General features: G+C 30.6%; 2 protein-coding genes and 1 long non-coding RNA gene across 3 annotated transcripts in view; 2 read left to right on the top strand and 1 right to left on the bottom strand.

Moving 5' to 3' along the window:
* Positions 1-1,009: 1,009 nt before the first annotated feature.
* LOC108747750 (glutamate receptor ionotropic, delta-1-like) lies at positions 1,010-5,386 on the top strand. The gene is made up of 9 exons (XM_018485450.1): positions 1,010-1,104; positions 1,273-1,626; positions 1,869-1,984; positions 2,846-3,016; positions 3,223-3,476; positions 3,678-3,886; positions 4,053-4,324; positions 4,545-4,739; positions 5,286-5,386. The coding sequence occupies exons 1-9, from the start codon at positions 1,060-1,062 to the stop codon at positions 5,350-5,352; spliced, it is 1,683 nt and encodes a 560-aa protein (XP_018340952.1). The 5' UTR covers positions 1,010-1,059; the 3' UTR covers positions 5,353-5,386.
* A 1,249-nt stretch (positions 5,387-6,635) lies between these two features.
* LOC108747752 lies at positions 6,636-7,457 on the bottom strand. Its single transcript, XR_001939258.1, has 3 exons — positions 7,243-7,457; positions 6,861-7,088; positions 6,636-6,709 (listed from the first exon to the last, which is right to left on the bottom strand). It is a non-coding gene; the product is annotated as an uncharacterized LOC108747752 (long non-coding RNA).
* A 2,270-nt stretch (positions 7,458-9,727) lies between these two features.
* The window catches only part of LOC108747749 (glutamate receptor ionotropic, delta-2-like), a 7,860-nt gene continuing 4,534 nt past the window's right edge, over positions 9,728-13,053 (top strand). Inside the window, exons 1-4 of the mRNA XM_018485449.1 lie at positions 9,728-9,739; positions 11,418-11,581; positions 11,869-12,222; positions 12,474-12,589. Of these exons, the coding sequence (XP_018340951.1) occupies positions 11,462-11,581; positions 11,869-12,222; positions 12,474-12,589 (590 nt within the window). The 5' untranslated portion in view covers positions 9,728-9,739; positions 11,418-11,461. The remainder of the gene's footprint in view (positions 9,740-11,417; positions 11,582-11,868; positions 12,223-12,473; positions 12,590-13,053) is intronic.

The raw sequence follows: 13,053 nt of genomic DNA, 5'->3' as shown, positions 1-13,053 counted from the left end.
TGGCCAATTTTAAATTTTCATATTTTAAAAACTACTGGTTGGAACGAAAATGGCAAAAAATTTTTTTATAATACCTTATATTTTCGAGAACTTTCTTGCTGCGCAATATTTTTATTCATGAACATCGAGACAGCCCGCATAATAAATAACAGAAGAGAATTAATCAGAGTCTAAATACAAGTGTAAAATGTGTAAATACGTGAACATTATCTCAATAATATTTATTTTGACGCATTTACATACTAAATAAAGCAAATGTTTTAATATATTTCAGACTCTCTCTTCTTACTGCTTTCTTTTTCTTTTCCTTAAATTTAAAATGAAAAAAAAAAACAATGATATGCATGCCAAAAGATAAAAAATTATTCAGGGATAATATGTGGATAAATAAACTCTAAGAAAGAAAGTCCAGCATCGATTATTTCCTTTTCTATTTTCCTTCTTTATACATTTTTCGAAGACATTTTATATTCTTGGAAGATTAAATAAGAGATAGCTGTAGATATCCCTTTCTGAGGATTATTTAGGTAAATTTTCAATCTTCCAGGAGATGGTTTCTCTTTGGCATGCAACACGTGTAATTTGTTTTACATTTTGCCCATCGTTCAAATAGATTCATTCGATTCATGATATGTCATTGAATAACGTAAATAGATGTATCTACTTTACATTCTTCGATAAAAAAAGTTACAAGTCTATAATATATTCTACAAGAATATATTATATTTATCTCGGAAACGGATGACAGATAAAATGCCAAAGAACCGACAGGTTCAACAAAATTATTTTCAGATCTATATTTAGCTAAATTTTTACTTCAATAAAATCGTTCCTTCCAAGTATATATAATATAATTTCTATCTTTACTTATTAATAAAAATAAATAAAAGATATTTATTGAATTAAATTGAGTTAAATTAAATATAATATCCTTTCGCAGATGATACGATCAAATTATCAAGAATATTGTCGAGCAACTACTTGATACACAACATTCATAATTCCTACGAAGAATTTAATCCGAAAACTTACAATAATTTAGAACATCAAAACCTGTATATGTTGAATTTAGGTTGCGATTACGCCATTTATATTTTACGACAGGTAATATAATATTTATGTCTATTAACATATTATATATTTAAAAAAACTGTCTTTACATTTCACTGACACCTTGACTGATGAGACTCACATTTTTGTTATTGTTGTATCAGATGTATTTCGTATTAATCTTCGAATTTATCATGATCGATATCTGATATGAAATGATAGGCACACTCGAAAAGGATGTTCGTCGCTCCGACAAAGTGGCTGCTTTTTCAAGATCGAAAAACGATGATCGACAACGATGATAACGTCAATTTAACTTTTACATATGAGGACTCCCTATTGGAAATCTTCGAGGATATGGCGATTTATCCTGATAGCAACGTGATCCTCGCGCGAAGATTCGATGGCGATTTTTTCGAATTATTATCCATATATCGACCAAGTCCGCAGAGAGGTGTAATATGGGAAAATCGTGGAAACTGGACGATTGAAAATGGTTTGAAAATGAACACTTTCGATGTGGCTTCAGCACGAAGGAAAAATCTTCAACAGACGGCTCTTAAATCTTGTCTCGTGGTACTTTGAAATATAATCGTCATATAAATGCACTTAAACAACAACTAGACAACGTCAAAGCATTCTGTATGTAAGCTAATAAAATATCTGTATAACATCTAATATTAGATAAAAACCAAGTACTAGCGACGTCGATAATAAAGTTTCAAAAATGCTATGATGTAATCTCCATTATAAGTGCCAATTTTTTTTAACAAAAGAGATATTTTCTTTTAAGATTTATTCCTATTGCACACATACAGATGACGGATCCTAACACCATCAACCATTTGACTGATTTCAAGGATAAATCCGTAGATCCTGTCACAAAGGCTAATTATCCGTGGATACTACATTTAGTGAATCGAATGAATGCAACGTGAGTTTGACCTTCAACATCACACCAACGTCCAAATATTTTGTTGAGGTGTTTGAAATAAATCCATGAAACGGAGATCAATTATAACGAATTGTCTCACCAATTTTTAAATCACGAATGCAAGCTTTCAAACGACGTAATAAATTCGAGCTCAAGGTTAATTAATGAGGTTACAGCGAAGTAATCAAGCGATATACCTTTATACGTCAAAAACAATGATAAATTGATTTAACCGGAGAACTACATGATCAGATGCATGAATGGATCGTTTCGTTTAATTAAATAAGCATGACATATTTATTAATTATCATAACAGACAAATTTGCATGATTACTACATGTATTCTCGTATCTAATTGGCTACTTAAAGTCCAAAATTTATTACTGAATTCGTAAATATTTCGACATAACTTTTTAAATCTTTGCTCGTCTATAATAATCGTATAAATACTCGCACAAAAATATTCAATTAAAGATGAAGCGACTTTTTATACGAATGAATATTAGTTTCTATATTTTTTTATCTGAATCTCTATTATCCGATCAATACATCTTTCTTCAATATCAAATAAATTAAGAATTTTGATAAAAGAATTTTGATCAAATAACCATTTTCGATTAAAAAAAAAACTTGATTAAAAAAATTATTATTTACTTTCATGAACATAAAATACGATATGACAAATTTGCGAGTTATAAAATACAGTCCAGCAAACATACGATATATAAATGATAATACGACATATAAATAATACATGTATAAATATATATTACATTTGATATTTATATATAGCAGCTGTATTCGATCCTCGTTAAGATATTGCATTAATCGACGACTAAAAATTCTATACTTTTGCTTTAGGATAAGTTTCGAAGTCACGAACAGCTGGGGATATCGCACTGAGAATGGTTCTTGGAGCGGAATGATTGGGATGTTGGAACGGCGTGAAATTGATATCGGCGGTACCGCCACATTTCTCGTGCCGGAACGTATTGGTGTTGTGCAATACATACAATTGTATACACATACGAGGTAACACAATTATTTATTAAATTTTCTACATCTTTTTCTAAAGGCAACATTTGGGAAGAGCTGGAAATAGTTGAAGTTTCAGTTAAAGTTAATAATTTAGCTTTTATTACTGAAAAAAAATTTAAACTGCTATTAACTTTAACTTTTTATTATAATTCTTTATTTTATTGTACTGTTATTGATATTTTATGTACAAATCTATACAGCTCACGTTTCGTATTTCGGCGACCTTTACTGTCGACTGTGAGCAACATATTTACTCTGCCTTTTCAACGAAACGTCTGGATAGCAATTGCAGTATTTCTCGTTTTGGTCTTCTGTTTGCTCTACTTATCTATTAAATGGGAATACAATCGCAATAGGATGTCAAAGTCAGCAGCCTACTGGAATGAACTAAATCCCAGCAAACCAACAATCAGCGATAATCTTCTCATTCTTTTAGGCGCATTTTCTCAGCAAGGTAGAGAAAGGATTTTCGGTAATATAATCGTAGACTTGGAATATTACTAACATAATTCTCAAATATTATTCAAAAATCTCTAAGACACCAAATTTTATCTTTCTCATGCAAATACGTAAATCGAAATATTTACTTTACGATGTATTAAATTATTTTCGTTTCGTTCCACATGAAATTTATAAAATTATTGTATTCTTGTAGGATATTCGTACGAGCCCTACAGAGTTTCGTCTCGAATTGTTACTCTTATGTTATTGCTGGCTTCGCTGAGTCTCTATGCGGCTTATACAGCGAATATCGTGAGTTTGCTGCAGTCTACTACAGATTCTATCAAAACTCTTCCGGATCTCTTAAACAGTCCTTTAAAGCTGGGCGTGCAGGATGTAGTATATAATAGACATTATTTTAAGGTAAATAAAAAATCGCGGAAATTAATAATATAAAAACTCTTATTATGTAATAATTACTATTATATAATTTATTATGAAACATTTCGACTTTTATTACGGCATAAAAAATATTAATATATAGCAAAAGATACAAAAATAGATATGTAAGTTCTTTGTGGGATGACAGTCCTTCCAAGACTCCGTTAGGAAGACAATACTACAACGAATCGAGCCGAAAGGAAGCAAATCTAACTGGATGTCTGTAGAAGAAGGTGTACGTCGTGTAAGAAACGAACTCTTCGCATTTCATGGTGAAATTGGTACGGCTTACCAACTGATGCAGGACACGTATTTGGAGGAGGAGAAGTGCGGTTTAACCGAAATCGATTTCCTAAATGTCTTATATCCGCTTCTTGTGATACAAGAGCAATCACCTTACTTAGAAATAATAAAAACTGGGTAAATAGGTACCTTTAATTATTTTCACGTAGACGTATAGTTTTTAAATCCTCGAATTTCGATATAAAACTTCTTAAAGTTTAAAGTCTAACGTAAAAATATCATATAGTCTTAAAAATATATTTTATTGACACGTTATCCTAAAAACTGTACTGTGTGCACGAACTAATGACTATCTCATGATATAATAATTCTCAGCACTCAGAAATTATGTTTTCAGAGCTCTAAAATTGCGAGAATCCGGACTCAAATATCGCGAGGAATATCGCTTATATACGAGAAAACCAGTATGTGCGAGTCAAACTAGCTTCATCACTATCGGTTTCACAGAATGTTACTTCGCGCTGATCACAATGGGTTACGGAATATTCCTTTGTGTAATTGTATTTGCGTTCGAGTTATTATGGCATAAGAGGTAAGAGTTAAAGGGATGCTAGAGTGACGTGAGCAATTTATCGGAATTTATCGATGCTTTATAAATGTATGAAATTCTCCGAATTGATTAAACAGAATTGATTGAACACTCAATACACGAATAATATTGAGTTTATAAAATTACTAATTATTAAAAGTTTAAAAAAAAAATTGTCACTTAACTGCAATATATTTGCATATGTATGCTTAGCGAAGATTCAGAACAGTAAGCAGAGCAGTAATTACGTGTAGCAAGTGGTGGTTAAGAGAGATGATGTTGCAAATTGTTAGACACAGATAGACAGAGAATGTACAGAATAAAATAAATATACGTGCACACACACTTGATTGTGTACCGCAATAATGTGTGCGATACAATATATCTGAACTAAAATGATAATGCAGGAAATGGAATTAACATTTTTAATTAAAAGTTAAAAAAATCTGCACTATCGATATCGATAAAGTTCGGTCATTGCTTCAACATTCCCTTAAAAGAAACTTCATTACCATACCTTGCGCTATTTATTATATTTTTTTCTCGTAGGCAAACTATGCACGCGATAAAAGAAGTGTCAAACGCAGAAACCAATATTGTGAAATATCTTGATTAAATACCTGCAGAAATGTATACTATTTCGAGAGAAATTCAACGGCATCACATTTTTCTGAGCTTTCTGTTGCACTACATCTAATCTATAATTTTGAACTTCATAAAAATTTTGATTAGAATGATTTTTATATTACTTTGTTAGATGTTTGTATCCTTTTGTGTGTAATAAGTATGATTTGTCGATATTGTTTTAATGTGTTATTATTTAATATAAATATTAATATAAATATTAATGTTAATATAAATATTAATGTAAAGTTATCAAACATATACAAATCATCATTTAATGGAGTTTCAACAGTTCTTTTTTATGTAGAAAACACTGTGTGGAACAGATTACTTATGAAATAAATGCACACAATGTGATTAATAAACAAGCTTTAAAATTGTTTCACATATAAAATTTAAAATTAATTACTTACAAAAAGTATAATAAATAAATCTTACCAACTATAATAATTCACATCAGCCGCGACAATGATATATAGGGATTGTTATCTATATAGCATATATCTTCAGGGAAATACTTTTACAAGATCCATTAAGTCGAGACATACTTAAGTGCAGACGTGTTTTATTCATTAAAATAAATTTCTTATTGAAATTTCTTTAAAATATTCTTTATTTAATTCAAAAATATAACAAAAAATATATACATTAATTATAAAAAAATTCATACCGCTGATTTTATATCTATTCTTTGCAGTTGTACCTCTTTTAAATTCCCTAATTTCTATCACGTATGCCATATTTAATTACATATTTATTTCATCTTGCAGAACGCAAACATGTAATGCATTTGAAAAGAATAAGTCTTTCAACTGTATGTTATTGTACATATAGGAATAAACGAAGATTAAACGTGCTGGTAAGAAGGGCTTATAATAATTCTTCGTGTAGTCTACCACGAAATCCAGAGTGCACTCAGGCAGCTCTTCTGCCAGCGAAACGAGTAAAAGACACGATTGTTTTTGATTACGACCGCGCCGTCCTCTCAATATAACAACAATCCTTCGGAACGGACTGTCTTCCCTATAGCGACACAAGTAGACTTGATGAAGGAATTGCGCTATACTTATTCGATTTGGCAGGTAAAAGTTATAACACATACAAATATGGGATTCTTTCCTATGTAAACATAAGAACCAATCAATGGCAATGCTGCATTCAGGATTGCCCATTCTCCCACAATAATTTTCCATTGTTAGGGATTTATTTTTTTCATAATTCATGATTAACTTTTAACCAAGGTTCATCTTATTCATTATCTCTTTCCAATTCTAGAAGGAACAAGCTAAACCTCGGTTAAGAGTCAACCATGTATTGTGGAACTGAGCCTTAGAGAAAAAAATGCAACCCTAAGTAAGGTTTATCACTTTAGAAATTAGCATTTATCGTAATTGTATTAAAGAGTCACTCTCGGGCAAGCTGCTAGTCTTAATATTAAAACTGGTATCCATTAAAACTATCAATATGATATACGTTAATATAGTAAAGAACTTTACTTACCCCCTGCTGAATTTCTTGAAAGACGGTTGGATGATAGCATTCTTGCTAATAATACAATAGCGACCCGTTCTAACATTGGCCAGATCGCCTCTAATGATAGCGTCAGATTGCATTATTACTTTTCCAGCACAATATTTTACGAGTCACACAATACAGTCAGCCTGCTCACCTTATTTCCAGAGGCGTAAAATAACGAAAAAGTGAGGTTATGTATCACGTTTTGAATATCTATGAATACAAGACGTTATTAAATGGTTAAATTTGTTAAATCGTTTTTATATCTGTCTCTTAATAACAGAGACTGTAACGTTATAATATTTCTTTCTAATTATGAATATAACGTCTTATTAATGCCGCATGCTTTAGTTCCTTTGATTATTACCGTTTCAACATATTCAGCTTTGTTGTAATAAATATCTTGAGGCTCCATCCTGAAGAATCTTCTTCCTACACAATTGCATTACTTAATTCAGTTTTGAAATATTAATAACAATGTTCCGATTAAGTGTCATTCCTCCGAACATTTCGAAGAAAATCATTTCGTGTAATCTAAAGTAGATATTTAAACATTTCAGACGTGATCAGCTGACGAATAGAATGCATGTCGCCATCTACTGACAGAACTGTGTATTGTTTTCTTTTATAGATCTGTTTTTTATCACTGCACTCTAAACCGGTGCAATAAGTTAAAGTGAAAGAAACGTATATTTGTTTCACTTCAACTTATTGCTCTGTGTGTTTACTAGTTCAGAAAATGCAGCAATAAAAAACAGATCTTCGTGGGAAAAGATCGTCGTGGATTTAATTCTCAGCTGATTTTACAAAATCATCTTGTTAAAAAATATTTCTATATAAACAACGTATTAAAAAATACTACAAAACAATGCTAATGTGTTTTGCTTATTTATGTTGTTTCCAACATTTAATGTTAAACAAGGAAGATGATGAATCCGAGGCATCGGAGGCATCCGAGCGAAGCTTCCGAATGCAGCCGTACTAAAAAAATCTCACACATCAATGCTAACTTATCACTCAACTGTCAACAAAACTTATCAAGCAATTATTTTGCAGAAGGAATTTTCTTTCGTAAGACAAAAATCCTATACTGATTACGTCACTGACGCATGTTACCTGACATTATGTTACTTTAATTAACATCATGAAAGTTATATGAGTTTATAAGCGATTATATGAATATTAAGTCTAATTGCTTTATGATATCACGTTATAGCGTATATGTGCAGACTGATTAAAATTACGATTTGTAATTATCATTTTGCACGTTTATCGTTTTAAACAATTAAGTCTTCTGTTAAATGTTTCGACGAAATATTTATATAACAATTTTTCAACCAAAGAAGCTCTTAACATTAAAGCATCGTGTGTCACGGAAAAGTTTTACTTCATGCCATAGAATCTAATTATTAACACTTGAATGTAAAATAAATAAATGAAATATTTGGGTTCATATCTTTTGATTTTGAAAGAATTTACAAAAATTATTTCTAATTTATAATATTGTATATCGAAAGTAGATCACATAAAATTAACAAAAATACAATATATTGTAGTTTTAAATTATATATAAACATTAAATATTCTAATTTATAGGATATGGGAGGGACCATTCTGACAGGATCTAAAATTAAACATTTTTTTTACGTCAATTACTTTTTAAGTCAATAAAATTAATTTTTATTTTAGGAATAACAAAAGATATTATACAATATCTAAACTACAAATTGGCTAAGTATTAAAGATTTTAATTAAAATATATTCGTTGTAGAACAATTTTCTCCGCCGCAGTATCGGTTGAATACAGGTTTCCGAAGAGAGGGATAAACTAAAATGAAAAATTGAAATATTTTTTTATAAGTAACTATAATGTGGCGTAGAATTATTTTTCGTTAAAAATTTTAGAAAAAAACTTAATAAAAAAACACTGTTTCTTTTAAAAATAAAATTAAAAAATTAAAAAATGTTTATCCTAAATAAATGAATTATCATATTTAAAAAAATCCTACATTTTATCATAGCTACTCCATCTATGTACTAAAAAAAAATTTAACTTCTTGATTTTAAACTTTATAGTGGCGACTTAAACTCACCAGACATATTATATAATATAAAGTAACGTAATCTATTCATCATTTTCGTTCAAAACATGGAAAAATTCTAAACTGAATGCAATTATTAGGTTGAAATAACAGGTTGCACTTAAATAATTATCTTAAGTACAGATAAGTAAATATTAAAAATGTACATTATCCGATGCCACTTTGACTTAAAATTTTTTTATTACATTACTTTATATAGTCATTTTATATAATACTTTATATAGTTTTAGTTTGACTCTTTTTTCTGAAATTCGGTAGTTATTACAATTACATTGTTACCATTATTATTCTACAAAGTTGTTAAATAAACTTGATACATTGTATTGATCAGCTATTGTATAAAAAATGAAACTTTTGTAAACAAAAGTTTTTTTTCCCACTTTTAATTAATATACCGTATTTTTATTTAATACCGTTTTTATTTAATATCGTATTTAATTAAAATAACAACGTTTAGCTTAATGTATCTGAAATAAATTTGTCTGATATGATAATCGCATTTACTGTTCAACACGAGAAATGTGCGTTAGAGGTGTTCGGAGTGCAAACTTTTGTTTCACGATAAGAAAACAGGTAAGATAATCCTTCGAAAATCACATGACATTGAGAGCAGGCTAAGTCTCTTTGCAGGCCTGTCGTTCCTCACGGATTTATAGTGCTTTACACTGACATTATTGTATCAAATAGTGCATTTGGAGGGATGAAAAAGCATTCGTGAGAACGAGGAAAGCTGGTGAAATCGTGTCTCTAGAAGCATCCGAAGTATGTAATCTGTTGAAAGATGTTAACGAGCATCTATCATTTATCGTTAATATTTCATCAATAACACTCGTTACCTTGACTGTCCGCCATTTTCACAGATTCGTGATTTTACAGTAGAATTATGCAAATTGCTATATAATCAAGAATATACCGAGAGATTATGGTACATTAAACGTTGCACATTAGATTGATTCTCTCTATGATACTTGAACAATTTCCGCAGTCAGCGAAGACAAACGCGATCGGGATGATCCTCATTACCCCGTGCATCCTCGCGTTATCACTCGGGAATGCCGTAATCGCGTCATTTCGCGTCGACGATGTTATCGTAGGATTTATCGTCAACGCGACGCCCGCTCTATTCCCACCTTTGAGAATATCTCTACAGCTATGCATTAACCATGGCAAGATTTTCATACATGTTCATGATCTCTATATATTAACAGTCCATTGAAATGGAAAGGAAGAATACGAAATTTATAACTGCTTAATTTTATTAGCTGTAATTGCAAAAAATACACTAATAGAGAAACTAGTAAATGCTCTTCTACAAGATGTCCCGAAATTCGCGAATCAAAGTATTACAACAAGAAAGTTCACAAAAATAAATTTAAGTTAAAAAAGTATTTGCCATTTTGTTTAGGTATGACGGTTTTAAATTGGTCTTACAGCTTGCAGTTAAACGGTTGTATGCCCCTGAGCGGTATATCGATATAATGTTAGTAATGACAAGTAGTGACTCACAACAAGCATCCGTTTAACTGTAATCTATAATTGACCAATTTTTAATTTTCATGTTCCAAGAATTACGGATTGGAATGAAAAATGGCAAAAAGCTTTTTTGACTCTGACTCATATTTTTCGAGAACTTTTTTGCTGCGCAGTATTTTTATTCGCGAATATCGACACAACTTATGTAATAAATAATAAAAGAGAATCAGTCAGAGTCTAAATACAAGGGTAACCGTGTAAATATGAGAACATTAACTCAATAATATTTATTTTGACAAATTTACATACTAACATGAGGCAAATGTCTCAGTAGATTTTAAACTCTCTCTTCTTACCTTTTTTCTCTTTCCTTTCATTAAATCCACAATGAAAAAAAAAAAACAAAGGTATGCACGTCAAAGGGAAAGAGATTCTTGAGGGATAACAATATAGATAAATAAATTCTAAAAAAGAAAGTCTCTTTTAGAAAGTATCTATTTTATTCTTCAACAAAAAGTTACACGCGCGTCTAGATAAAAGAATATATTATATTAACTTTTACTTCGAAAATGATAACAAATAAAATGCCACAGAACTGATAAGTAATGTCACGAAACGATACATAGATAGATTTTATTTTACATTCTTTGAAAAAAAAAAGTTACAAGTTTAGATAAGAATTATATTAACTTTTACCTCGAAAATAATAACAGTTAAAATGCCACAGGATCGATAAGTCCACAAAATTATTTTCAGATTTTTATCTACCTTAATTTTTAGATCAAAATACCTACTTAAAATCGCTCTTTCCTTGTATATATTAAGTAGCTACGGTAGTGTCGCTGCGCGTACCTTAGCGCCGAGACATTACAAGTGTCTCCAGATACAAAATTTCTATCTTTACTTATCCATAAAAATAACGCATAAAACATATTTATTTGAAGTTAAATATAATATCCTTTCGCAGATGATACGATTAGATTATCAAGAATATTGTCGAGCAACTACTTGATGCATAACATTTATAATTTCTACGAAGAATTTAATCCAAAGATTTATAATAACTTAGAACATCAAAACTTATATATATTGAATTTAGATTGTGATTATGCTATTGAGGTTTTACGACAGGTAACATAATATTTATGTCTATAAATACATAAGGTGCCTTTGAATAAGAAACACACATAACACGGTTTGACACCGCGCATTATAATATCCTTGTTCGCCAATATTAAGTAAAAATGAGATAATCACATGTGTTGTACCGAGTCGCTTGTTGGAAGGCACCTATTATGTAAAAAAAAAATACTTTACATTTCGCTGGCATCTTGACTAATGAGACACACAATTTCGTTATTGTTGTACCTTATACCAATCTTCTGATTTATTGATCAATATCTGATATAATATGATAGGCGCACTCGAAAAGAATGTTTGTCGCTCCGACGAAGTGGCTGCTTTTTCAAGATCGAAAAACGATGACCACTAACGATGATAATGTCAATTCAACTTTTACATATGATGACTCTGTATTGGAAATCTTCGAGGATTTGGCGATTTATCCTGATAGCGACGTGATCCTCGCGCGAAGATTCCATGGCGATTTTCTCGAATTATTATCCATATATCGACCAAGTCCACAGAAAGGTGTAATATGGGAAAATCGTGGAAACTGGACGATCGAGAATGGTTTGCAAATGAGCACTTTCGATGTGGCTTCAGCGCGAAGGAGAAACCTTCAACAGACGGCTCTTAAATCTTGTATCGCGGTACTTTGAAATATAATCGTTATATAAGCGCACTTAAATACCAACGAAACGTCAAACTATTTTGCATGCAAGCTAATGTAATATGTGCATAAGAATTAATATTAGACAAAAAGCAAGTACTAGCAACGTCCATATTAAAATTTCAAAAATACTATGACATAGTCTCTATTTTAAGTGTCAATATTTTTTTAACAAAAGAAATATTTTCTTCCAAGATTTATTTTAAGATTATTTAAATTATACACATACAGGTGACGAATCCTAACACCATCAATCATTTGACTGACTTCAAGGATAAATCCGTAGATCCTGCCACAAAGGCTAATTATCCGTGGATACTACATTTAGTGAACCGGATGAATGCAACGTGAGTTTGACCTTCAACATCACACCAACGCCCAAATATTTTGTTGGGGTGTTTGAAATAAATCCGTGCAACGGCGATAATTTGTAACGAATTGTCTTATCAATTCAAAATCATAAATGCAAGCTTTCAAACGACGTAATAATTTGAACTCAAGGTCAATTAACGAGGTTAAAGTGAAGTGATTGAGCGATATAATTTCATATATGTCAAAAAGAACGATAAATTGTTTTGAACTAGAGAACTACATGCGGAGACACATGAACGATTCGTTTAATCAAATAAGCATTACATATTTATTAATTATCATAACAGACAAATTTGCATGTACTCTCGTATCTAATTGTGTGCGTTTTGTTTCTGTGGCTACTTAAAGTCCAAAATTTATTACTGAATTCGTAAATATTGCGATATAATTTTTTAAATCTTTACTCGTGTATATAATCGTATAAATACTTGCACAAAAA

The sequence above is a fragment of the Trachymyrmex septentrionalis genome, unplaced genomic scaffold (assembly GCF_001594115.1).
Source record: "Trachymyrmex septentrionalis isolate Tsep2-gDNA-1 unplaced genomic scaffold, Tsep1.0 scaffold20, whole genome shotgun sequence".
Classification (NCBI taxonomy): Eukaryota; Metazoa; Arthropoda; class Insecta; order Hymenoptera; family Formicidae; genus Trachymyrmex; species Trachymyrmex septentrionalis.
This window is presented reverse-complemented; position numbering and strand designations above follow the sequence as displayed.

Bases quoted from the DNA above. Each gene is read 5' to 3' on its own strand.
- LOC108747750 (XM_018485450.1), top strand. From the start codon at position 1,060: ATGTTGAATTTAGGTTGCGATTACGCCATTTATATTTTACGACAG. The intron at 3,017-3,222 runs GTAACACAATTA...AAATCTATACAG, and splicing joins CAATTGTATACACATACGAG to CTCACGTTTCGTATTTCGGC. The intron at 4,740-5,285 runs GTAAGAGTTAAA...TTTTTCTCGTAG, and splicing joins GAGTTATTATGGCATAAGAG to GCAAACTATGCACGCGATAA.